Source organism: Hippopotamus amphibius, chromosome 6, assembly GCF_030028045.1.
Source record: "Hippopotamus amphibius kiboko isolate mHipAmp2 chromosome 6, mHipAmp2.hap2, whole genome shotgun sequence".
In the NCBI taxonomy this organism is placed as follows: Eukaryota; Metazoa; Chordata; class Mammalia; order Artiodactyla; family Hippopotamidae; genus Hippopotamus; species Hippopotamus amphibius.
The window spans coordinates 121,378,132-121,405,306 of NC_080191.1; the positions used below are offsets into that span (position 1 = coordinate 121,378,132).

Consider the following 27,175-nt stretch of genomic DNA (forward strand, 5'->3'; position numbering starts at 1 on the left):
ATCTCTCAAGACTCAGTTGCACCTCACCTTCCCCAACTCTCCTTCCGCAAACCCAGGTTAAGGCTGCCTCCTCCAGAGCCCTGGACACACTCACTAGAGCACTTCCATCATCACAGAGGAGCTCTTTGTCTGTGTGTCTGTCTCCTCCACTGGACTGTGGGCTCCAGGAGGTTGCTGAAAAGGGAAAGAAATAAAGGATTAAACAAGGCCGAGGGGACAGAATCATTTTTCTGCTTCTCTGAATATTGTATGCATGCTGCCTTATGGTTCATCAGGCACTTTTTAGAAACAAAACTCTACTTGGTTTTAATGAATGTAATGAAGTTGTAGCAGTAGTATGAAATACCATCACGTGAACACTGCTAGCTGAGGTTTCTGTACTCATTGCCTCATTTAACTATCACGATAATCATCTCAGGTATCATTCCCACTTTACAGAATGAATTAAAGTGCTATGTGGTCAGGTAATGCAGAATGGCAGAGACTATGAAGTAGAATGCATAGGTGATCACCTGGTCTGCAGTATGTCTGTGGTATAGAGACTAGTCAGGAAAAACCGGCTTTATTGGTAACAATAGTTAATGATGTGTAGTTTTTTGAGTGTCACGTACACATTTGATGCTGATTTGGCATAAAAAATAACCACTCAGCGTATCAATCATAAATGAGATGGTGATTTATTTTTCCTAACATTTGGAATCACGTAAATATAGTCTTCGTTCTAAGTATGTTAGAAAGAGTTCGTGACCCAGGGTCACAAGATGAGGGTTGAAAACCCAACCTTGCCAATTATAACCCATGTGATGTTGGGATTTTTGGGTTAATTTTTCTGAGCTTTAGCATCTTCATCTTTGAAATGGAAATATTATTTCATAGCCCACAGAGGTGTTGTGAGAAAGGAGAGGAGATTGTGCGTATGAAAATGATGTGTAAATGGCATAGGGCTAAACAGGACTAAGGCGAGGTGTTCTTGTCTTTCTTCTGCGTTTGGTCCAGAAGGTTGGTGTTTGGGAAGAGTCAGGATGGGGAAAGTGGTGTTTTCCTGGGTGAACGGATACGGGCACTGCAACAATTGCAGGCTGGCTGAATTCCCCGGTGCAGCAGGGTCTGAGGATGCTGGGATGGGAGCCCCTGAAAAACAAGTGGCCTAAGCTAGTTAGGGAGGATGAGGAATGAGAAGAATGGTTGGAAAATTAGAGTCTTGCTGTGTTTGTTGATACAGTGGAGCTGAGAGAATGTCATGGTCAGGGTTTTGCATGGGGTCACCTGTAACCAAGGACCAGCCCAGGGACCACAGATCAGTTCCAGGGGCTTGACGTCTTCTTTTACTCAGATTATTCCCAACAATTTCACCCCCAGCAGCTCTGAAGTTTTCTGAGTCTCAGAGCAAAAGCTCACTTACCCTTGAGGTCCTAGTGTCTCCATTCCAAACCTATTAATGTATTAACACGCTGGAGCTTCGCCTCACAGGGTCAGGGCCAATTTCTGATAGTGGATTTCGACCTCCTTCCTCTTTAAAGATGAAATCAAGCCTTTATCTTTTTTATTCTAATAGGTTGAAGAATATTTTCTAAGTCGTCATCAGTATAACAGTCCTGATCTTGAAATATGATCTTCCTGGGTAAGAAGAGCGATCATATTTTGCCACTCTCCAGAGGAGAGCATAGGAAATAGCCTTTTTGTCACACACATCACCACCCTAAACTTACCTGGAAGTTTCTGGAGCAGGAGTCAGCATATCATTTGTAAGGAACCAGGAGGTATATTTTAAGGTGGAATTGACGTTCTCAAATATTCCAAGAGACTAGAGATAATGGACCAAATGAACACGATTAAATTTAACCAGAATGAGTGAGTTTTTGAGTTTCAGTTAAAAAAATTCAGCCTTGGAGGTTGGGAAGCCAAGGAGGAAGAAGAACACAAGGACAGAAAGAAGAATTCCGTGTCAAAAAAAAAGTCTGTGTATCACAAATAAAATCAGTTATTGCGCACTTACTATTTGCTGTGCACTTGCACTGGCTGGGTGCTCCTTTACTCTCATTGAATCCCCCCAGCACCCCAGGAGGTGTGTATGATTTGCTGCATTTTATATGTCAAGAGACTGAGGCTTAGGGAGGTCAAGTACTTTCTTTCTAAGGTCCTGCTGCCAGTGAGCAGGTCCCAGGAGCCGCCAGTTGAGGAGTATGGTGTATTGTAAGGTGTGCGGAGCCAGAAGTCTAGAAACCTGTTTTGGTGATACCATGAGACCTTAGGCAAGTCATTCTACTTCTCCATGCCTCCATTTTCTCATATCTAACATGAGAGGGTTGGACTAAACAATCGAAAGTTCCTCGTATAAAATTCTCTCTGCTAGGGCATAGTTGAAGGAATTGGAGATGTTTAGCCCAGGAAAGGGACATGCAAACCTTCCAAGGGCTGTCACGTGGCAGAAGTTACAGTTGAAGGGCTCCCCAGAGGACTGCTCCTCTAAGGAGGGAATTCCCACACTGGGTGGGGTGGTCCCCACCCCTGGTCTGAAGAACCTGTAAAATCCATCTATGGGAAATTAGGAAGGAATTAGAAGGTACGCATCACTAAGAAGCTTGCTCTCTTTGCTTTTTATTATCTAAAACACCTAGGTCTGTTTATTTTGAAGGGAGGCTCACTCATCTGCCCATTTTGAGAAGGGTTTGCAGAACTGGATTCCAGTTACTCAGGACGCGAGATCATCTCTTTGTGTGGACTCAGCACCATCTTGTGGACATGGCACTGTGAACTGGGAATGGACTCTGGTCATCAAATGTAAAGGAACCTCAGGACAAAATCCTGAAAGAGTTGCTGCCTGGGAAAGGCTCTGTCTAAGGGATCATGTTTTTAGGACGGGCTGCCTGCTCTCAGAGTGAGAGTCTCCTTTGGGGAATTTACTTGTATGACTCTAACCCTATTATTATGCCCATGACACCTGCGAGAGCAGAGTGGACAGACTCAGTGACAAAGTAAGCCGGACCTTCCTAGGGAGTTGTTGTATAGCACAACCCGGTCCTGTTGTTTCGGAGGCGGGGGAGGTGGAGAGGGCAGGGTGTCAGTACAGAGGCCTCCTCAAGGGGGAGCCCTGAGCTGCTTCCCCTGTGGCCTCCCTCCCGTTGTATTCTGCATCCGGGGCCCCACCTCTGCTGGACCAGGGCTCTGCCCTGCCCCCTCCCCTTCTTGTTGGTATTGATTGCCACTCAGAGCGCAACTTGCCTTACTGTGCTTAAAGGTCCCCTTCTGAGGTGAGGTGAGGATGGAACAGACTGAAGGTGTGAAGGGAACAGAGCACGTGGGTTGAAAAATGCTTTTTCTTCTGTAGGTGAGGCTAGCCACCTCGACGTTCTTGGTAGTTCTTTGTGTGAAGAAACTGAGTAATAATCTTATCCTGGACTAAGATGATGGTCAAGGGCAGTCTTGCTCAATGCCTTTACCAGACTGGAAAGAGCAACCTGTGGCCCTAGAGAGGCCATGGAGGGGTAGAAGCTCTCTCTGGCTGTTCAGAACCCCAGCCTCTTCTTGTCTGTTTATTCTTCACAGTGGGGTTGGTAGGGGGTTGTGGGAATATGTGTACTAGGCATGCAGGGCTCCCCAGAATAACAGAGTCACTGATTTTGCATCCATTAATACACAGTTATTGGCTTTATTGATATTTTATTACATCGTGATGCCTGTACCTGTTCTTGAAAAGTGTTTGTTCTTTCAATTGCATTACTATATCCATATTAACATATTCTCCCAAGACCTTAATATAGGAATGCTTAGTATATTACCCGGAGTCCCTTATTTTGCTAAACTTTTATTTTTGCACTTACCTTCCACAAGTATGTTTTTCTAACTTCCCTTCTTTTGGGGTCAGCCTGGCCTGAGCGCCATAGCTCCTGACCGTCCTGCCTGCCAGAGCTAAGTTGCCCAGGCTCCCTGGAAGCCCTCGAAGCCAGGGACTCTCCAGGCCACTCATCTCTCCACTTCAGCCCCAGGGAAATCCCCACTTACAAAATGACCCCTGCTTCCAACACCCTTTCAACCAGCAAGCGTTAAATTGGTTGCTATTATCATAATGAGGGGGGTTAGAGAAAAGAGTTGTAGGAATTGTTTTGTTTTCTGGAATTTTCATGGAAAATTATCAGGGTGAAAGAGAGCAATAGAATGAGATACTATGTTTTATCTGGCTTGTCTCTTCTAATCCTATTAAGAACTAAGCTGCACTATTATATCCATTTTATAGATTAAAAAAAAAACCAAGTCTTGAGATGCTAATTAACTTGTTCAAATTCATACAGCTACTAAGTGGCAGAACTGGAGTTTGAACCCAGGAGTGTATAAGCAGGCGCCCTGCTTTACTCTCTAAGAATAAAGATATCTCTGCAGGAGGAGAAACGACGGCCCTGGGAACAGGAAAAGGAAAGCTTGGAGCTGTTGACCACCTCTAACAGTTGTCAAAAATTTTAATCAGGGACTTCAGTGGAAGCTTGAATCAAAATCCAGAATCAGCACATAAATGTGCAAAACCCCAGACTGAACCCAAATTTTTAAGACTGTTGACTGAATAAGCCACAACCTCATGAATCCATTAAACTGACATCAACTAAAAAGACTTTTAAATCAAAAAACCAAAACATCAAAATGTTCTCTAAAATAAATCATAATCAAACTGACATATTATTAGGTTCCTAGTTTAAAGTAAGAGAGAGGAGGTCTCAAGACTTAGCCCCTGCAAAATCCCCTTGGTGTGAGGGCAAAGGAGCAAATGTGGTCTGTCAAGAGTCTAAAGAGATAGGAGAAGATGATGAAGCAGAACACAAGGGAGGTTTTCTTATGAAACAAAAGAATATCACCATCTAAAACAGGCACATGACCCCATAAACGGCCAGCATCTGGCCAGCATATAGCCAAATTTGAGTGACCTTCTGACTTAAAAGGACAAGTGCACAGACTAGAAATGTATAGATAATTTAAGTGTTAAACATATTTTAGTTTCCTTCCTATCAAGCTTTTTACTGGAATTGCTAATAACTTGCCAACAGCCAGATTGAATAATTTTTATTTAAAGTTTTAATGCCTTCTTCCGTAGGCTTAGAAGAAATGCTAACAAATGATGCAACTGAAGAAAAAATCCTTGCGATAATACTTGTAACTAAATGTCCACGTATGAGCTAAGGCTCAGATGTAATTAGTGCTCTCTGCATTAGGCAAGAGTGATTACTTAAAGAGCCCCTCTAGGATATTACACACTGCGAGGGGGGCTGGGGAACCCTGGGCGCACGGCGAAATAGGATACTTGTCCCCGCCACTGAGGAATTTCATGCTCTCTAGATTTGGGGCCTGGGGGCCAAGACTTGGTAGTATTTGCTCCTACTGACATTTACCACAATAATAATTAATTGGTAACAGTAATACTAATCATAGCTAATGTTTGTTAAGCTTTATTTCGTGCCAGACATTAAGCCAAGCACTTAACAGGTTTTATCATTTAATCCTCACGTTAACGTGGTAGATTCTATTATTAGCTCCATTTTACAGATGAAGAAGCTGAGGTGCAGAGTTTAAGAAACTTGCCCAAGGTCACAGCCAGAACGTGACGAGAGCCATTTGACACCAGAGTTCAGGCTCTTAGCCACGGTGCCAGACTGGACATGGGCTGCCTTATCCCAAATTATCCTTAGGGAGAGCCCTGTTTCATAAGTGGACTAATACAGTGCTCTGGGGCCCCTCAGCTCTCTTAATTCAGTAACTTTAATCACCCCTCTATGCCCCTTCTGTGCCCACTTCTTGTGGTAGCCCCTGTGTTACATTACACTCAATACTGGTGGGTGGTAGGCATTTGATAAATATTACCTTGAAATAGAAGTGGATCAAAATGATAATATTTATGAGTGCTATCTATTAACCTGGTTTACTTTTCTTAAGAAAATGAAATTAGAAATTTATGGAAAATTCTGAATTTCCCCGACGTGTTCACCCGAGGGCCACTTGGTGGTCCTTGTGGAGTCTGTGTGCATACTGGGGAAATGGCCCCTCCTGGCAGGGGGATGCAGCCCTCACCAGGATGTGTGCCTGGACACGCAGAGTGCCGACTGGCTCTCGGACCCCCTCACCCCCAGAGGGCATCACATGTCCCCCTGCATGTGGCAGCCCTGCTCAAGTCCAGACTGCCGATTGCCAAGCGCTCACACACTGGTAGGTGGGCCAGGGTCGTGAGCGTAGGAGCCTTTGATACCAAGAAAGATGTGGAAAGCTTAAGTGCTTTATTTCTTGGTGCTCCTGAACCTGCAGTGGAGAGTGGGTTTTGAGTCATTCTGCCCAGATTTTAATCCCAGCTCTGCCGCTCACTGGCTAAATGACCTTGGTCTAGTTACACAGCCTCTGAATCTCAGTTTTCTCATTTGCAAAATAAGGTTGCTGTGAGGCTTCATCGGGATGGTGTACATGGAGTGTGTAGAACAGTACCAGACACAGGGATGCGCTTGTCTGGTGTTGGGGGCATAGCACGTGGCTGGCATATTTAGGTGAGCTTCCTCCTTCACATGAATGAGTTGAGTTGGGGACATTGGTGCATTTGTGACGGGATGTCAATGTCACTTTAAAACAGCCCACAGGAAGGCTGCCCAAAGGAGCTCCAACACAGGCAGGGGACACAGTGACCTGATTCTTCAAAGTGTAGTTAGAAGTCGTGGACCAGCTCATGTGTATAATATACCTGCATAATTTTCAGCAGGGTGCAACAAGCCGGCCTGCCCAGACGCTGTTCCCCAAACTGATTCAGCAATGTCACCTAGTTCATATTCTTTTTGAGGTTCCACAGGTGAGTCTGATGAGTGGCTCCACTGAGACCCACCATTATAAGCTCACATTACAATTTCCATCTTGCTGTTGGTTGCCTGATGGGGGAAAGGGCTTGTGTATGCCTTTGGGGTGGGTCACAGTTTGGTGTACCAGGAAGCACAAGCATCCACCAGTTATGGGACCCAGAAGCAGGCCACAGGCCCAGCTTTGCTTCACTTAGCCCAGAACCTTGTCCAGATCAGCTTCTCCAGAGAGGAGGCTGAGTAAGGGAAACTGACATTTTTGAAAGGGGTTAGAGAGAGTGGATACTTCTGGCAGCTCTGGAAGGGAGGACGGATACGGAAACAGAGTCCTTACAAACACCCAACACCAGGGACTTAGGCTGCACCCACATGTTGACAACTCTAAATTTTTAGTATTTTTTTTAAAAAGTTAATTTATAAAAGTTTGTTGCTAATTCAGTCCAAGCACTCAGGAGACAAAGGCCAAATCCCTAGTGTTTAAAGGCGAAAGAACAAAATTCAACTGAGTACATTTTAAGATCTTACTGGCTTTATTTAGTGATTCATGAGTCAGGCAGTATCCAATCTAGCAGACAGAATGGAGCTCCAAAGAGCTATACAAGGTGAGAAATTTTATAAGCAGAAGGGAACAGAACAAGGAAATTATACTAGGCAAAAAAGATGGGTTGGTTATTGCAAGGTTCCTTTCCTTATAGGGGATGATGGGGGTTGACAGGCAGATTACCTAACCAGTACTCATCAGTCTGTTCCTGATTTAAACCGATACCTGCTTGAGGATTGCATTGCAGAGAGAGCCAAAACTGTAAGCTAAGTTTTGGTTTGATGACATGGGGCTTAGCATAAGCAACTCCATTTTGGGCCTGTTGTTTTGTCTTTAACAGAACAAAGCATATCATTAGAGCTTGAAAGGAGCACTCGTCTCCTTTCTTTGAGCCAAAACAATAATAGTAAGCAGTTTTCCATGTTTCAAAACTATGTTTCATTGTTTTAACTTGTGTGAGCAGTAATAACTTTGTGGCAGTGGATGGCCATGGCTTGTCTTATCCAGCTCAGCTTTAGGCCAGCAGAGTTGATTTTTGTGCATGGTTTTGTTTGTTTGTTTTCCTTTTACAATGTCAGAACAGCCTTTTTGAATTTTTTAATGTTAAAACAAGATATTTTTCCCTTTTGGCGTAGGTGAAAAAAAGTAGCACAGTTCACATGGACCTACCAATGGATCCATAAGGGCTCTAGAGAGCTTACTGTTTGGGTGTTTTTTGTTTTTGCATTTATTTCATAAAGGTTTATTAGCACTGTTACGTGCCAAATGTGCTGCTGGGAGCTAGGGGAGACTGGTAAACAGTCTCAGCCTTCACAGAATTTATACTCTTGTGGTAAAGCACACATTTGTCTAATAATAATTACAATAGTTGTAAGTACTGTGAAAGAAGAGTATGCTGAGGGTATAGAACAAATAAACCTGATTGAGGGGGAAGGGATTGTTGGATAAAGATTGGGATAGGCTGCTGCCTAGGCTGCAAAGGCATTCTTGGCTTCAGAACCACCATGTGCAAAGGCCCTGAGGTGGGAAGATCCTCAAACATTCAAGGAACAGAAAGAAGGCTGCTGTGGCTTAGAGTGGCAGGAAATGAGGTCAAATCACAGAGGACCTTATAAGCCTCAGTAAAGACACTGAAATTTGGGCTTATTAGGATTTTAATGAGCCTCGCTGGCCCTGTCTCCGCTCTGTGTCGGCCAGGAGACTCTTTTCTCTGTCTTGGAGACGGCTCACTCCCAAAGCTGGCCCCACCCTGGAGATTCTCTGCCCCTGGAGCTCCCCTGATCCTTCCTAGTCACTGGTCTCATGCTTTATCCTGACTGACAAGCATAAGCCTTATGATTTCTGAGACCGTATCATCCCCAGGCCCAAAATGAAAGGAGAAGTCCAAACACTCGAGGTGGGGGAGGGAAGGCAAAGAAAACTCATCTTCCTGATGCATTCACTTCAGATTAGCAAATCCTGGCAGTGCAGATCCTTGGCTTTTGTCTCCCGAGTGCTTGGACTGAATTGGCAACAAAGTCTTAAAAACCAACTTTTTTTTTAATATGAAAAATTTTAAGTTGGCAACATGAGTGTAGCATAAAGGCCTTGGAGTTGGGTGTTTAGCAAATTCTGGGCTGTGGGGCAGACGCGGTAACTGACTACATGTTCGGCTGGCACCTTGAAAATGCCTTTTGTCCCGTTACTGTACACCTGGCCAGCCGTGATGGGTCCCAGGCCCACAGCCCATCATCGGGCAGTGTTCAGGGTGCCCTGGTAACTGCCGCCTGTTCTCAGGGGTCTGCTTGCCTGAACTCCGATTCCCAGCTGCCCTTTTTGGGGACCCTGCTGGCACATTCTGCTTTATGTCAGGCAGCATTTCCCAGCGACTTCTCAGCATGGGACCCAGGCAGGCTGTCCCCGATGGCCTCAGCTCTTGAATCTCACCCGGGTCTGTCCCCTGCTGCGGGCTTCTGCAGCAGTGATCCTCTACAACCAGCCTGCAACTTGGACTTGGTGCAGAGCAATTTTGTGCCGGAGACGGCGAGTCAGCTGCTCTGACTTCCCTCCTGCTGTGTGTGTGTGCACGTGACACAGCAGAGTGCAGGGGGCTGGGTGCAGTGCCGCCATGAGAAACTACAGCTCTGCTATAAGCGAGGCACTTCTCTGGGTTCGGTTTCCACATCTATACCATGGGCATGAGGATAACAGCTTCCATATGGTAAGCGCTGACTCTGTTAATTCACTTAACCCTGTGAGTTCGTAGTAGTATCTCCATTTTATGTGCCCGCCTTGCACGATTATGAAGGGGATTAAGTAGATTAATATGTGAAATGCTTTTCAACCTGAAATGTATCAGAGGAAAGCAATTTCATTCCAAATTGATTGGGGAAATTCACACGGATGAAAATTGTAATTCCCAATACTTACCGTGCCTATCTGTATGTAATGCTGATTTACAAACCTGTATCTATTTATAGTACAGGTCATTCGTTTAGTACATGAATATTTATTGAGGACCTGTGATGTATCAGGCACTGTTCTAGGTGCTTAAGATACATCAGTGCAGAAAATCAAAGATTGCTGCCCTTGTGATGCTTAAATTCCAGCAGGCGGGTGGGCAATAAATAATGAGCCAATCGTGTAGAGTATGGGGATGTTCTGAGTGCTGTGGAAGAGAAAAGAGTAGAGCAGATAAGGGGGGCCAGGTGTGCAGGTTGCTTTTTCATCAGGGTGAGTCTCTGTGCTTTCAAATATTTCCTGAGTACCTGCCACGGGCTGTGGCCTGTGCTGAGACGCAGCAGTGAACAGGACGGGTGAGGTCCTTTCCCTCTGGAGTTTACCTTCTGGCAGGTTCAGTGGACAGTGAACAAGCAGGCAAGTACATGTGATAATTGCAGGTTGAGGTATGTAGCGTGAAGGAAATAAAGCAGGTAGCGTGAGGGCAGGTAAAGGAGGGAGCAAATAGAAAGATGGGGTGGGCCCTCTGGGTTGACATTTGAGCTGGGCCTGAAGCATGAATGAGCCAGCCCGGGGGCAGAACCAGAACCAGGGCTGGGAGAGACCCGGCCCGTGGAATCGGCAAAGGGAGGCCTGAGTGTGCGCACAGAGAGCAGGGCAGATGGAGCGGTGAGCCTGGGGCGAGTGGCCGGGACCTGTGGGCAGTGCAGGGCCTCTCAGGCCACAGCGAGGGGTCTGGATTCTTCCCTAACATCTGGGGACAGCCACTGAAGGGCTTTCAGCAGGGCCTGACTTGACCTCCTTCGTGCTGTTAAAAGGCCGCCCTGCGCACCGTGCACCTAAGTAGTTCTTTCCGTAGTCACAGGCAAGCAGGACAGTCAGTTCTCAAGCCAGTTCCTGGCCACATTCATTGAACCCCTGCTGTGTGCCAGGCACTGTGCTGGGTGCTTCTCATGTGCGCGGCCTGAGTTCACTCCTCTCTGCCCAGCTTCTGGTTCATCCAGAAGAAGTCCATGCAAACTATGATTCATTGTCTTGCAGGAGTCCCCGAAAACTGGGGTGCGTGTGGAGAGCAAGGGTGCGATGGCAGGTGGATTTAGATAGTTGAACACCAAAGCAGCAGCTGGTCTCTGTCCTTTTTCAGGATAACCCGTCTTGCAACTCACAGGAGGTTCATTCTTGTTCAGAAGCCAGAATGTACAATAGTTCTTCCCTCCACCCTCCCTGAGAGGTAGCGGTCAACTGAGAAGAATGGGACTGTTCAATCAGCTGGCTCTTTAAGGAAGTGGTATTTGGCCTTTGAAACCAACTCTGGATGATAAGTCCACCCCTAAAATGAGACGTTCAGGAGACAAGACCCCTATCCTGGTCTTTCTGGTAACTCAGTCCCCACAGCATTCAAATTTAAAATGCCTGCTCACGTTAGTGTCTCTAAATGTCAGTGGAATTTGGTGGAGACAAGGAAGGGACACAGCACGTCAGGGCTTCCCGTTTGCCAGCTTTCTTAAGCAAGCAGGTGTCCGGGCAAGCTTGATCGTGAAGTGAACCCAAGGACTACCCTAAACACTGCTGTGTTTCAAAAAGGAAAAAAAAGAAACAAAGGACCTTCCCCCTTTCATCTTTACAAACAAGCAACCTGAAGTATGTAACTGGGCACATTGCATCATTTGTGAATCTGATAGTACTCGTTCTCACAATCTATATGCACGCAGCTACAAGTCTGGAGACCAAACGTTTACCTTTTAAAAATAATATGTTCAACAGAGGTGGTTCAAGCCAACCCCCTTCTCTGTTGGATGGACTCTAGCAGCTCCCTGATGTTAGCCCTTCCAACCACCCGAGTTTCAGATGAAAAACGAACCTCCCTTGTCATGCTACACCTTCTTGAATCTGATAGCGTAAAGGCATGAAAGTCTGATAAATGCAGCTCTTCTCCGCTCCTTTCGGGCTGCATTTAGAAGGCAAATCAAGAGGATTTTCCTTTTCTTAGACGTAGCTGAACTCTATAAAGGGCTTCTGTTTTGTAATCTGTTTTCGAGATCTGATGCATGTGTTTCTAACACCCGGTCACGTGAGGAGGTCTGACGTAGTCACCCAACATGACTATGAGAAAATGCACGGCAAAGATGTGTGTGGGATGCTGGAGCCGGATCACTGAAGCAGTGTCCTTTGTCAGAACACTTTCCGCAGACAAGAGCAGATCCACGCAGTAGATTCCACTTTGATATGGGCCCCGCACTGGCCCAAAATGGACTGTGGGTCTGACTTTTGCAGGATTCCAGGTCAGTATCCTAATACAGTGTGTTCTTTTTTTAGTTGGGTTTTATTTCTAAGTGTCTTTTTATAGAAGACTTGCAGTAGAGAGAGGAGAAAGTTGCTCTGTTGATTCAGCTTCGTTATTATGTACATTAGGAAATGAGTGGCCAAAGTGCTGTAAGAGGGCTCTTGGCCTTTTCCTCTGACCTGAAGATATAGAAAAATGGAATTCAGTCTGGCCTAGAGAGAGGCCTTGAGTAAGTGACTTCGAGTTCTCACTAAGAATGCAGACTGTACAGGGCTACTTCACTTTCCATCTGTCACGTCTTAAAGATTTGCTGATGAATGTACATCAGATTTTATTAACAAGCCCTATAAAGTTCTACATAATAGTTACACTGGTTAAACAACTTGAGGTTTTTCAAGATTATTATTTTTTTTTTGGTTTACATTGTGAGAGTTAAAATATTTATGGAACCTACCATTTTAAATTTTTTGACGTCTCTATATTTCAGTAAAATTATCTTGTCTAATTGGGGGAGGGAAGATTTAATTAAGCTGGAAATACTGGGGATTAATTGGTCGGATTATTGCCAAGAATTGTTTCCCTTGTTTTCAAGTTCAAACCCAGAGCGAGTATCCAGGATATAATGGGAAGGGGGCTAATTTAGTAGAATGGATAGAATCGTAAGGGCAAACAGAGTGCTGGGACCAAGCTAACCTTTGAGACTTGGGAGGCAAGGATTCAAGCGATGATAGATTGTGCACACAGAATGTGGCAGCAGCCCTGCAAATCAAGGAACAATTTTCACCTGAGTGTAGTGTGAAAGGACTGTTGGTCCACCTGGTTTTTTAGCCATGCTCAAACTCAAACAATTGCTAGCAATCACTTCAAGCTTGGAAAATTAAAGGCAGTTATAGAATGTGTGTATCTCTGTGACTGAGGGTGTGTCTCAACTTCTCTATCCCTTGGTTTCTCCTTCTGTCTCCTGGGTATTTCTGCTTTGTGTCGTAGCACACTTTGATTCATTTTGTCTTTAGTTCCTTCAGGCTTATATATGATTCATTTTATTAAGTAAATTTCTAAATAGTTTCTTTAAAAATGGTTTTTAACATTTTCTTATAGGTTAGAACAGCAGTTCTCAAACTTTTTATTCCCAGGACCCCCTTACACTCTTGTAAATCTTCAAGGACCTGAAAAGCTTTTGTTTATCTGAGTTATAATCTATCAATATTTATCATATTCAAAATTTAAAATGAGACTTTAAAAACTATGCACTTATGAAAATTAACTATGATAAACCCAGTTACATGATAAAATGACATATTTTATTTTAAAAATAACTATTTTCTAAAACAAAAATAGTGTGAAGAGTGGTATTGTTTTATGCTTTTGCAAATACAGTTGACCCTTGAACAACACAGGGGTCAGGGGCACAGACCCTCCATGGGGTCGAAAATCTGCACAGCCTCCCCTCCTCCATTATCCACAGTTCTGCAGCTGTGGCTTCAGCCAACCGTGGATCATGTAGTACCATTGTACATATTTAGTGAAAAAAATCTGTGTATAAGTGGATCCAAGCAGTTCAAACCTGTTTGTTCAAGGATGCACTGTGTCTTTAATATCTGACTTAATAGAAAGACAGCTGGATTTTCAAATCTGTTTCTGGATTCAGCTGCAATGTGTTGTTTTAATTGAATTATATGAAGAAAATCCAGCCTCACATGACTAGATAGTTGGAAAAGGGAAAAGCTTTTTAATAACCTTTTCAGTTAATTGTGGCTATTCTTTGATACCACACCAGAACTTACCAGTGGCAGTTTCTTAAAGGTTAATTGCAGCATGGAATCCTTATCAGTGAACTTTCTGTACTTTGTTACATTTAAATCCACTGCTCTCTCTTACACCTTTTAGCCCATGCATGATTTTTTTGGTGATATGCATTGGTCATTTGGAAAATATTGGTTCACTGAGCCATGCATATCTTCCAAATTCATTGCGCAATATCCAAAAATCACTTTCATTAACATCACCACCAACGTAATCAGAAAAATCGTTATGTATTGGGGAGCGTTGACCTAACTGTGGTAGATACAAGTTTTCCAAAATTCTGTTTTTTGCTCCAAAGTCTGATTTTATTACTGGCGACAAAATGGCTACTTCCTAGAAATGACAGACTCAGTTCATTTTCAAGAAAATGTTTGCCCAAATACCCATATTTGAATAGCCATGGTTTGTCTTAGTCATTTTTTTCAAGTAAAAATGGTGTTCCATGAAAAAAAAAATTGGCTGGTTCAACTCAGAACTCAAAGAAACACCCAAGTGCTTTTTTTCAAGGCAGTCATCATTTTTCAGTATGCACCAGAAGTGTTTGGTGTGTACCTCCCATTTTATCACACAGTAGTAAAAAGAGGTGTATTCAAGGGTCAAGATCTAAGAAGAAGAAGAATTTTTACTCCTTAATCCAAGTGTTACTGGCTTGATGTCTGCTAAGGTGCCAGAAGGTTTCCCCATCTTTGTTTGTGCACCATCAGTGCACATCAGCATGGTAAAAAAGACAAATGACATCTTAGTGTTGTCATGAAAACAGTTTTGACCTCAAGAACTTGCTGAAAGTGTCTTGGGAGACCCAGAGGTCCATGAAATATACTTTGAGAACTGCCAGATTGGAAAGAAAGTAGGGGCAAAGAAAGGAGCAGGAATTTATTTTTATTTTCCTAGTAATTTTGCTTTCTCTGGAGTAGAATTCGGGTTCACCTAGGTCTAATTTTTAAAGCTTTAAATGGGGAAGCTTTCTAAGCACAATATATTATTTAAGCCATTTGCTGCTAGGGGGCCTGAGGAGCCATTGCTTCTCTGCTCACTGTCAACATCAACAATGCATCATACCCAACAGGCGCAGAGGGTACCGCGATGAGCTACGCTGTCCCTGCACTCGAGCAAACAGGGAGAGATACAAATGTGGACAAATGCGTAACATTACATGCGACTATAAAGGCAGGAACTCCAGACTAGAAATTCGTGAGGAGGGAGGCTGACTGGAGGAGGTGTCACCTGAGATGAGTGAATTATAGGAATCGCCAGGCAGAGGAGCTAGGGGCGAGGGTAGAAGAGCCTCAAGAGGAAATACAGTTTTTCTTCTAAAGCTTCATACAAACAGAATGTAGAAATCTTCCCGAGTTATGAGAAAGGGACCCGTGTGCTGTGTGTGCTGTGTGTGTATTGATAGGGGGCTGAGGAGGCTGGCATCGGGAAGGGGCCTTCTGCTTTGTACCTTAATCCACTTCTGTACTGTTTGAATATTTTATCCCCTGCGTAGATTTATTATACTTTTTTAAAACTAGTTAATTCTAAAAGTAGGTAAAGAGAAGTCATTTTAATCATCAAAAGCATCTTAAGTGCCCATCTTTGTGTGATATGAATGTGCATTTATTATATGAGGCTGGAATGTGGCAGGAGACAAAAGCAGCAGCAGATTCTAAATATGCTAATTAGGTAGAATTTCCCAATGGCATTTATGTGAGATATAAAGTATGTTTATCATATGTTTATAAAATTCTTAAAAGCACTGACATACTTATATACTTTATGTAAATGTACACATATGTAATTATAACTTTAGTGTAGAATTTTATATTTAATTTATATAGTGGTATATATTTTGCTTATATATTTATATATATAAATACTGGATGACCATTCATCATTTCCCAGGGTACAGTCCCAATGTATACCTGTTTCCCTGGCATAGTTTTTAGTTGCACCCCCTGTCTCTCTCAAGTGTCCTGTTTTTTAGATACTGAATTATATGTTCACCCTAGTTTATGTGCTTATAAAATATATTTACATTTAGCATATGTTTTTCATATATAGTCATAGATTTATTGGTACATGCACATGGATATATATGTATGTGTATTTATGTGTTTAGAAAGTGTATGTTAAAAGCTATTACAGCTAAAATACAAACTCAGGAAAATAGTAACATGAGTTAGATGACCACAGTTATCTAATTACAGATTAATTTATTTTTTTAAAATATTGGGTCACCAAAAGTTTGTCTATAGCATTTTTGTTAGTATTTTTCTTGCTTATTTATTCCATCTCAGCAACACTACTGAAAGTAATGAATATGTTGCACAAAACTTTCTTTTTAGAACACGTTTCAGAAAAGTATGTATAAATTAAATCTCATCTACTTTCCAACTTCTTTCTTTTTCTGAAGTCTGTTGCGGGCTTTCCGTTGGCAGGAACTCCTAAGACTTCTGTTTTCATTTACTCTCAGTGAAGATATATAGCAGAGGAGATCACTTTAATTTTTTTAAGTCAAAGAATACTATTTTTGGTGAGAATGTCTGCCTTCCCCCGTGAGCTCAATTTATGTCTTAATTCCAATTTTAGGGATATCCTTAAAGTAAGTATGTCTGTTCGGAACTGTGGGTGCAAAGTGATTTTGTTTAATGTTCTTATCAGTTGCACAAACCGAACTGGCCAAAGGGGCCAGGCTGGGCTTTTTATTGAGAGAAGCCGCTTGGCGCTAAGTACTTGGACAGGTAGCACATGCGTGCAGGTGACAGTGTTGCAGGGACACAGCTACTCAGTTGCCAGGCAGGCAACAACCCCGTTGTCATCCAACCTTCCTATTTTTCAAGAAAAGATATATTGATTTTTATGTTAAATCTTACTGTATTTCAGCATCAGCTCAGTTTTGCAAAAACATGGTTCCAAAAACCATGTGGGTCAAACACAACCTGTGGGATCAGCTTATGCTTGTGGCCTACGACGGGTCCCCTCTGGCCTGCAGACTTTGAACTCATTTCTTTGTTGTACTTGGGACAGGCAGAATATGGCTTGAAATTGCAACTGCAACAACTTTCACAGCTTTTTCACTTTGCATTTGCGGATTTGGATTCTTTGTTCTAAACTGTTACACTGGGAATTCCCTGGTTGTCACTGGTTTGGACTCCACACTGACACCGCTGAGGACCTGGCCTCGATCCCTGGTTGGGGGACTAAGATCCCACAAGCCACGTGGCATGGCAAAAAACAACAAACAACTACAACAACAACAACAAATTTAAAAAAATAAACTGTGATACTGACTCCTAGATTAGAAGCTTCTTGAGGGCATAAGACTGTGCCTCTTTCTGACTGAAATTTCCTTTCTTCAGCTTCGTCCACATCTGCAGAGCTAAAGCCAGTGTCACTTCTCGCCGCAAGGTTTTGCTGGGCTTATACCCATTCGCAAGCCACTCTCCCCCTAAACTCCTAAAACTTTCCCCCAGTGCTCCTGATCCTGCCCCTTCACTGGGAATCTTTGTTTTACAGCTTTTCGTGAACACGTCTTATTTCCCCTGCTATACCACAAACCTTTGGGGGCAGAATTTTTGTTTCCCTGATGGCGCTGGGTTTTGGTGTCAGTCCCCAGGCTTGGTTCTGGCTGGTTGATAAAAACCACCTGAAAAGCCTCTGAGACAAAGTGGGAAGGAGACTTGTCCGTGTGTCCTTGTGCCTTTCGAATGTATCATATGAATGTATTGCTTACTCACTGAATAAGGTGTAAAAATACATATGGATTCCAGGGTCTCACCCCGGCTGTTCCAAACCGGAATCTCTGCAGGGGTGGAGTGGGGGAATTTGTATATCTGTACTATTTTAAAGCTTCCCAGGTGATTCCAATGCACAGCCAGGTTTGGGAACTACTGTCCCAAAGCGAAAAGTAGGTATTCAGTAAACATCTGTTCGAAGGAGAAATGAACTCGTCTTCCTTTATAGCACTTGGCTGATGCCTTGTACTTAGCAGTTGTTCAGTAAATATTGGTCAAGGGAATTAAAGTAAATTTTGAGTTCAGGTACTAACTCCTCCCATCTCACTTTCTTAGGTGGGGGTGGGGCCACCTACTTCTTCCCTGGCTCTCACTCTGTCTGGGGTGGATGGGTTAATTCTTACCTAAACCACTAGGATGGCCTAACTAGCTGGTTTGCAACCAGCTGGCCTCCCTCTAATCCTTTCCACATGCTGCAGCCTAAGTGATCCTGAGTGATTTTTTTTTAAAACTCAAGTCTGATGATAACTTTCAATGATAACCGGTACTTGCAATATGAAACTTGCTATGGGGAGTCCTCTAGAGCCTGTTATGATCTGGTCTGACCCTTCCAAACAAGAGAGGAAGATAGGAGTCAGGAGAGAAAGTAGATCCTACAGGGGCCCAGAACAGAGAGACCTCAAGGAAGGCCAAAGAAGCACCAGCCAAGTGTGTTATTGATCTGTAAGCCAGTGAAGGAGAGACTCCTGCCATCCTTTCAGGGGCACAGAGGAAGCCATAAAGATTCCTTTTCCTTTAATTTTATTTAAAGATTTAATCCCCAACATCCCTAGAAAAGATTCATGGAAGGTTACAACTAAAGGCGGAGAAAACAAGAGTAGAAGAGCTATCGCTAAATAAAGAAAATGAGACAATAGCCACACCAGAAACCCAGGCTCACAGTGGCTGCAACAATCGATGGTAAACGTTAGTTCTAAGCTTCCTTGTCTCGAGAATTGAAAGAGAAACATGGTGAGTACATTGTTCTCATTATCTGAATAATGAAGAATTTGTTAGTAGAAATGTGTTTTTTCCAATGGCTGAATGAGATAAAAGAAGTTATCAAATGGACTCTTGAATAAAAAGGACACTAAATAACATAATGGGCACAGCTTATAATCTCTTTACAAAAAGGTAAAAAAGAGATCCTTTATGTGACCATCTGGTCTTTTCCAGCTGAATAAATGCTATGAACTAAACGTTATACTCCAGTGCTAGGAAGACATTGCCACTGGGAGTTAAAGAAATAGCAGCAAGCTGTATGGCTTTCTGGATCTCACTTGAGCAGAGATAGAGAGACTTGTTGACTATCTGGGTAGTATGTCCTTTAGACCAGAGGATGTGTTTTGTTTTGTTTTTTGAGGGGTGGTAGGGGTGTTAAGTATAGGAGTGTTCGATTAGTGTATAATGAAATTAGTTTGGTGAGTTACTGTTAGTATTTTTTAAGTGAAAGATAATAGGACAGAACAGACTGCATCACACATAGTAAGGGTAAGTTTTAGCTTCACGTCTGTCATGAGGTACCATGTATCTCTTACTGTGGGTAACTTTGAAAGCCACTGCTTTGGACTGTCCCTCCCTAGAATGTTAGTGGGTGGGCTCTGGCCCTCCCAGGCTCATTATAAAACATAGAAAATAACAAGACCTGGGCTCTGGGAACCACGGAGGTAGGATCCTCAGACCAGAGCAAGAGCCCCCGTGCCTTTAAATTGTGCTAATTTAGGAACCAGAGACTAGACACTGTATTGTAAACTCAGAAACATACTTTCCTGGTGTTGTGTTTTATTTCCTTTTTGATTGCTTTTAGTACCTCACAGAGTTATTTTTGAAAACCTGCTACCAGTCTACTTTGGCTGTGATAAAAGGGAAATCAGAAGGAATGGGATGGGTCCCCACAAAGGCCAGTAGCGCAGAGGGCAGGGTGCCCCTGGTGGTCAAACCTGGTCATGCAGACCAAGACTTGCCATTGAGAACCCCTTCAGAGCCACAAACTAGGAATGGCTCCTCCAGTGCTTGCTCCTTCCCTGAGCAGCCAATACCTTTAGTTACAGGAACTGCTTACTTAGGGAAAACTTTTAAATAATTTTCCTGCTTTATGAATTACGTTTGGATCAGATCATCAGGGCGACCTTCGGAAATAGATAGGAGGCTTGCAGTAGGACTGTGGCATTGCCCAACTCTAAAGAGTTCAGCGCAGCAGCCCTGAGTGACGATGAGACCCTTAACATTTGGCAAGAGAGCCTTCTCCCCCCAAATTTGGACATGTATATGTAGCTACAACTTTGGAGAAAGGAGAAAAGGTTCTGGGAGGATTTCCAACTATAACAACTATTAGCGATGGTATGAGAAACAGGCTGGGGCAAGATAAAGATTAAGCTTCCAAGGTTGACTTCAAGCCTTGGGAGCAACAACAGAATGAGATTAAAAAAAAAAAAAAAAAGTTTTTCAAAGAAATTTTGAAAACAGCCTAAAAGTAAAGGAGCTCTTTGTGGAAGGGTCTCTGACCATTTCTCTCCTCTTGTTTCAGATGACAGTCATGTCCCTTTCCAGGGACCTCAAGGACGACTTTCACAGTGACACAGTGCTCTCCATCCTAAATGAGCAGCGCATCCGGGGCATCTTATGTGATGTCACTATCATTGTGGAAGACACTAAATTTAAAGCCCACAGCAATGTCTTGGCTGCTTCAAGCCTTTATTTCAAAAATATCTTTTGGAGCCATACCATCTGTATTTCAAGCCACGTCCTGGAGCTGGATGATCTCAAAGCTGAAGTGTTTACAGAAATCCTTAATTATATCTACAGCTCCACAGTCGTCGTCAAGAGACAGGAAACAGTCACTGATCTTGCAGCTGCAGGAAAAAAGCTGGGAATATCCTTCTTGGAAGATCTTACTGATCGCAACTTCTCAAATTCCCCAGGTCCCTATGTATTCTGCATCACCGAAAAGGGAGTGGTTAAAGAAGAAAAAAATGAAAAAAGGCATGAAGAACCAGCCATCACTAATGGGCCAAGGATCACAAATGCATTTTCCATCATTGAAACAGAAAATAGTAATAACATGTTTTCTCCGCTGGACTTGAGGGCAAGTTTCAAAAAGGTCTCTGACTCCATGAGAACCACCAGCCTTTGCCTGGAGAGGCCTGACATCTGCCACGAGGTGGAGCCCGTGCGCACCCTCGCCGAGCACTCCTATGCCGTGTCTTCCGTGGCTGAGGCTTACAGAAGTCAGCCTGTACGGGAACAGGACAACAGTTCACCTGGGAAAACAGGTAAAGAAAACTGCGAAGCTGTCGCAGCAAAACCGAAAACATGCCGAAAGCCAAAGACACTCTCCGTACCCCAGGATTCCGATTCAACTCCAGAAAACATACCACCCCCTCCAGCAACCAACTTGGAGGTGAGTCAAGAAGGAAGTCCACAGCCAGCTGCAGTTCTTTCCCTTTCAAAATCTCCCAACAACAATGAAGGAGAGGTTCATTTTCCCAGGGCAGATGAAAATAAATCCTCTGATGTCCCCGCGCCGCCAGCCACAGAGGTTCCACCTCTCATTTACAACTGTAGCTGTTGTTCCAAATCTTTCGACAGTAGCACTTTGCTCAGCGCCCACATGCAGCTTCACAAGCCAACCCAGGAGCCCTTGGTGTGCAAGCACTGCAACAAACAGTTCAGCACCCTCAACAGACTGGAGCGGCACGAGCAGATCTGTATGAGGTCAGGCCACGTGCCCGTTCCTGGAGGCAATCAACGCTTCTTAGAAAACTATCCCACCATTGGGCAGAATGGAGCTTCATTCACAGGTCCAGAACCTTTACTCTCTGAGAATAGGATTGGTGAATTTTCCAGTCCCGGAAGTACCTTGCCAGAAACAGAACACATGGTTAAATTTGTGAACGGGCAAATGCTCTACAGCTGCGTAGTATGCAAACGTAGTTATGTGACTTTATCCAGCCTCCGAAGACATGCAAATGTTCACTCATGGAGAAGAACGTACCCTTGCCATTACTGCAACAAAGTGTTTGCATTAGCTGAGTACAGGACAAGACATGAGATTTGGCACACAGGAGAAAGGCGGTATCAGTGCATTTTCTGCCTGGAAACGTTCATGACCTACTATATACTCAAAAACCACCAGAAGTCTTTCCATGCCATAGATCATAGGCTTTCCATCAGTAAAAAAACAGCAAACGGAGGCTTGAAGCCTAGTGTCTATCCATATAAACTTTATAGGCTCCTGCCCATGAAATGCAAGAGGGCTCCTTATAAGAGCTACCGACATTCTTCCTATGAAAATACTCGAGAAAACAGTCAGATGAACGAGTCTGCACCTGGTCCCTATGTTATTCAGAATCCACACGGCTCTGAATTACCTACCCTGAATTTCCAAGACAGTGTAAACACCTTGACCAACAGTCCAGCCATCCCATTGGAAACACCAGTACGTCAGGATGTACCCACTTCCACCAGTGCACAAAACGCAGAGGGTACCAAATGGGGAGAAAGGGGAGAGTTGAAAGTTGATCTGGACAATAACTTTTATTCAACGGAGGTGTCAGTTTCTTCCACTGAAAACGCCGTCAGTTCAGACCTCCGGGCAGGGGACGCTCCCGTCTTGTCGGTGAGTAACGGCAGTGAGAACTCCACCTCTGTGATCAGCTACAGTGGCTCAGCCCCCTCGGTCATCGTCCACAGCAGCCAGTTTTCATCAGTGATAATGCACAGCAACGCCGTTGCTGCCACGACTGGCCACAACCCCAGAGCCCCTTCAGACCCGGCTGTCAGTCAGACCCCAAGAGAGGACAGCAAACCCGAGCCAGGCAAAGTGGGCAGGGTCGTCAGCAGACCCAAGAGCGTGAAGGAGAAAAAGAGAACCGTCCCGTGTAACAGGGGAGAAGTACCAGAGGAGTCCACATACGTTGCTGATCCCGGAGGGTTGAGCAAGACCACAAATACCGTGAAAGAAACTGGTAAGACCGAAACGTACATCGCAAAGCCCGCTCTCCCGGGAACCTCCACAAACAGCACCGTCGCACCCCTTTGCCAGATAACAGTGAAAATCGGGAATGAGGCCATTGTGAAGAGGCACATCCTAGGATCTAAACTGTTCTATAAAAGAGGGAGGAGACCCAAGTACCAAATGCAGGAGGAGACCCTGCCGCAAGAGAGTGACCAGGAACCCAACGGAGACAGCCCGCTCGGGCTCTGCCAGTCCGAGTGCGTGGAGATGGGTGAGATGTTTGACGATGCCAGTGACCAGGATTCCACGGACAAACCGTGGCGCCCTTACTACAACTACAAACCCAAAAAGAAATCCAGGCAGTTGAGGAAAATGAAGAAAGCCAACTGGAGGAAGGAGCACGAAAACAGGAGCCCAAGCAGGAAGTGTAAGTACCCGGCCGAACTGGACTGCGCCGTGGGGAAGCCTCCCCAGGAGAAGGCCTTCGAGGAAGAAGAAAATAAAGAGATGCCCAAGTTGCAGTGTGAACTCTGTGACGGAGACAAAGCCTCAGGGGCTGGGAATCAAGGGAGGCCCCACCGGCATCTCACGGCCAGGCCTTATGCGTGCGAGCTCTGTGCCAAGCAGTTCCAGAGCCCCTCCACCCTGAAGATGCACATGAGGTGTCACACGGGAGAGAAGCCGTACCAGTGCAAGACCTGCGGACGGTGCTTCTCGGTGCAAGGCAACCTACAGAAACACGAGCGCATCCACCTGGGCGTGAAGGAGTTCATCTGCCAGTATTGCAACAAGGCCTTCACGTTGAACGAGACCCTGAAAATCCACGAAAGAATCCACACTGGCGAAAAGCGATACCACTGTCAGTTCTGCTTTCAGAGTTTTTTGTATCTCTCCACAAAAAGGAATCACGAGCAGAGGCATATCCGGGAGCATAACGGGAAGGGCTACGCCTGCTTCCAGTGCCCCAAAATTTGCAAAACAGCTGCTGCCCTGGGAATGCACCAGAAGAAACACTTATTCAAGAGCCCAAGTCAGAGGGAGAAAACAGAAGGTGACGCAGGCCACGAAAAGTCCAGTCCGCTGGAGAACCCACATTTCATTGATTCAGAAGACAGTGACCAAAAGGATAGTGTACAAACCGTTGTTGAGAATGTCCTTTGAATGGTGATACTGAGAACAATCTTCGAAAATATAAGTTGGCGGGTTTGGGTTTTTGTTTGTTTGTTTGTTTTTGGTTAGCTGTTTTCTTTTGTCTCTGTTTAGTTTTGTTCACATAACAGTCATGAAGGAGTGAAATGTAGCAAAGAAAATCTCATTTGTGAAAATTCCAGACAAAGGATCCTAACATCTACTTTGGGTTTTAGCATTAACTTCGTGCAGCGTACACAGAAGCAAAACAGCCGAACCTTCCCATGTCCCAAGTATCTTGTGAAAGTTTATGAAGTTCTCAGCTGTGATATTTCTGCCAGTGGGTGGGGAAAAAAAAGTTTAATTCTAGCGTAATTTAAAACTTTCTGGTAAGTGCTAACAGGAACTGGCTGCTGAACTGTCTTTAGTCACTGGAGAAAATAAGGGTCAGATATCATGAAAATGTCATCTTCATAAATATGTTAAAAGGTAAATGAGCTATGAGAGTCGTTATTCCCATCCAGCGTTTGCACTATTAAAGATTGTTTAAATTAATGGATACACATGAAATACTTAATAATATAGCTGAAAATATGTGTGAAATGAGTAACCGGAGTAGGACATTCATACATTATCTAGAAGTACTTGTTTGCAACACAAACCTTGTAAAATACATATATAAATCACTATAACTTTTACCTGTCCATGTCCCCTGTAGTGAATTATAATGATGAGCAATAGATCTGCAGATAATGAGGACTGATGTAAAAATCAGTAGAAAGCATTTTGAATATGACTTAAGAGCATGTGTGTGCTTTTAGACGGAATGCTATTCCCTTAAAGTTATGGCTGAGTTGTTACTAGGACTGGTCTACTCAGATCACAGAAAACATAGGTCATGCCTTATCCATGGGGGAGAGCCTTCCCAGAAGTTACCTGTGGCTACCTGTGCTGTGCTGTATATTATTTTTTAGCGGCCTCACTTCAGAAAATGAAAAAAGGTCAGATTCTTCTGAAACTCCCTACAGTCTTCCATCCATCACAAGGCCATGGACGTGGAGGTCTTTCCAGATAGATTTAATCTGTCTCGAGGGTTCAAGTGAAACCTGACACCTTCTATGCCACTGAAGGAGTATCCAGGAAATTTAATGCAAGGCATGTGTAAGGTGGTGAATTCCCAGGCACTTGAAAGTGACAGCCTAATCCCTACAATTGTTAGCCTTCTTGGAGATTATGCAGCCCACAAGCATATACTATTAAAAAAAAGAAATGGACAAGAGAAGTACACACCCCCACCCCACCCGTTAATGACTTGAGCAGGCAGAGGAAGTGATGACCTTCCTTGCCTCGAACAGAGCTTTGTCCTTAGGGGGTGGGGAGATAGAATGTGGAGTGACAAGGTTCCATCACTTACGTGACTTAGAAATATATCCACCCACCAGATACCTTGTCTTCATGTTTGCAGACATCTAGCCCCCTTGCTAAAAACCCACTTCCCTTTTTTCACGTTCTTTTATGCTAACCCGCACCATCAACACTGCCCTCAAACCTAACTGCCCTATAGGATATTCTGTCATGTGGACTAGGTTCCTGGGAAGCTGGAAGTCCTGATTCGTACTTTTTAAACTGCCAGAATAGGAAGGAGAGAGAAAACAATTTTACCCTTTGATCACCAATATGAGCAGAATCCGGAACCCGGTTCAAGGATGACCTGCACCCATTCATGTTCATGGGATTTGATAGCTGGAAACCCAGGGTTACGCACGGTTGCAAGGTTATCATTGTGAAGAAGTAGCTCAAAGGACTCCAGATTCTCTCTTCAAGTGTTGCGATGTCTCCATGAAGAAGACTTAATATGAATTGGGGTGGGCAAGAAAGCACTTAAACACCCAGAAAAGGACACGATCAAAGCTGACCTTTTTATACTGTAGTATTTTGCTGTTAAATAACCCCAATATTGTATTTGCATTTATCTTTTGTTCATCTACTTTCACTTACAAACAGTATTATGTAATAGAGGAAAATGGAAAAATGCAAACGAGTTCAACTTTATTTTATACGTTGTATATATGTATACCTGCACTATTCATTTGGGTTTTGTTAAAAAAGATAGTTGCAGAGGGCTTATGGAAATCATTTTTGAATTGATAATTAGAAAATTGAATAAGCGATCCTGTGATCTACTAATTTGCTTTATCTCAATTAGGCTTATGAATCAAGAAGAATTACTGTGTATTTCAGTCATTTTGGTTGGAGGTAACTCCAGATATAAAATTATTACATGTAGTGATGTCTCCCAGCCCTTCCATGTGGAGATTTTTTAAGTGGACTTGTATGCTGATAATTCTAGACCAAAGTAAATATGGCAGAATATTTATACATGAAAAAAATAATTTTGCAGATATTTTCTATAATTGTATTATTCGTTTAAAATGTTGATAGCTTGTGTTAGTTTCAGGGAGGGGTGTATATTTTGATAAAAAAATACTTGACTTTGTAATTCTGTATATTCTATACAATTTATAGCAGAGCCGTTTTAAGACAGCCTTGTCACATTTTTTGTTAATTGTGAAAATTTTATTCTAAGTGATGTTTATGCATTGAGTACATAACGACCAACTAGAATTAAAGTAAGTGTGAACAGTGAACATACTGTATGCTGTACAAGATATATTGTAATTTGCTGTTCTAGCATCTGTATTTTGGTTAGAAGATATTATTAAATGCAGATGTTAAGGGTTGGAAAAGTCTAATTTTATTTTTAGAACGAATGGATATAAATTTGTTTTTGCTTGATTAAAATAGCTTATTCCTATGTTGTCTCTTTTTAAACATTTTAGTGTTGATTCTTTTGTGCAGCGGAGCAGCTGTCTCACCGGTGTGAGTCACAGCATCATTTCACATATGATTCATTCAATATATTTCTGTTCCCTTGTTTACATCCCATGGTACCTGCTTACATGCTTAGGACTCAAGTGGAATGACATTAAAAAACAAAAGAGAATAAAAGAGACTGAAAACTTGTTATCATTTAGTGCTTTGGATAGGCCTGATCTTGTGATAAATCAGAGTGTTGAAAGTATCCTGCTCTGGTCATCCACAGAAAACAAATTACACTTGTTAACTACCAGGTACTTGGCAACGTTCTTTCCATGGGCTACTTCATTCAGTCCTTTCCCGACAACCCTAGGAGGGTCGACAGTTTATAGTGACCTTGAGAAGATCCCACAGCCAGACAGAGGCAGGATTCCAACCCAGGGCTGCCTGACTCCAAAGCCCATGTTTTTGTTCCTTCTCAGCATCTTAGAGGGAAATGCTTTAATGTAAACTGAGCAGAGAGTGAGGACAAGAGACGTAAGCAAGCCGTGCCGCTTCCCTTGGTGGTTGTCACAATGACAGCTGTAAGGAGGCTCAGCCTCCCTGGACTCAACTCTGACTTACTTCCTGAGGCGT

At 43.5% G+C, this 27,175-nt stretch overlaps 1 protein-coding gene across 5 annotated transcripts in view; it reads left to right on the plus strand.

Annotated features, from left to right (window-relative positions):
* Positions 1–26,733, plus strand: part of ZBTB38 (zinc finger and BTB domain containing 38) — a 42,131-nt gene extending 15,398 nt beyond the window's left edge. For 3 of the 5 annotated variants that reach the window (XM_057739068.1, XM_057739069.1, XM_057739070.1), the window contains one exon: positions 20,165–26,733. In XM_057739068.1, coding sequence (XP_057595051.1) covers positions 20,165–23,755 — 3,591 coding nt within the window. In that variant the 3' untranslated portion in view covers positions 23,756–26,733. Of the gene's footprint in view, positions 1–11,663; positions 12,078–17,070; positions 18,610–20,164 lie in introns of those variants that run through there. The other 2 variants (XM_057739071.1, XM_057739066.1) reach the window with 2 other exon arrangements.
* Positions 26,734–27,175: the final 442 nt, after the last annotated feature.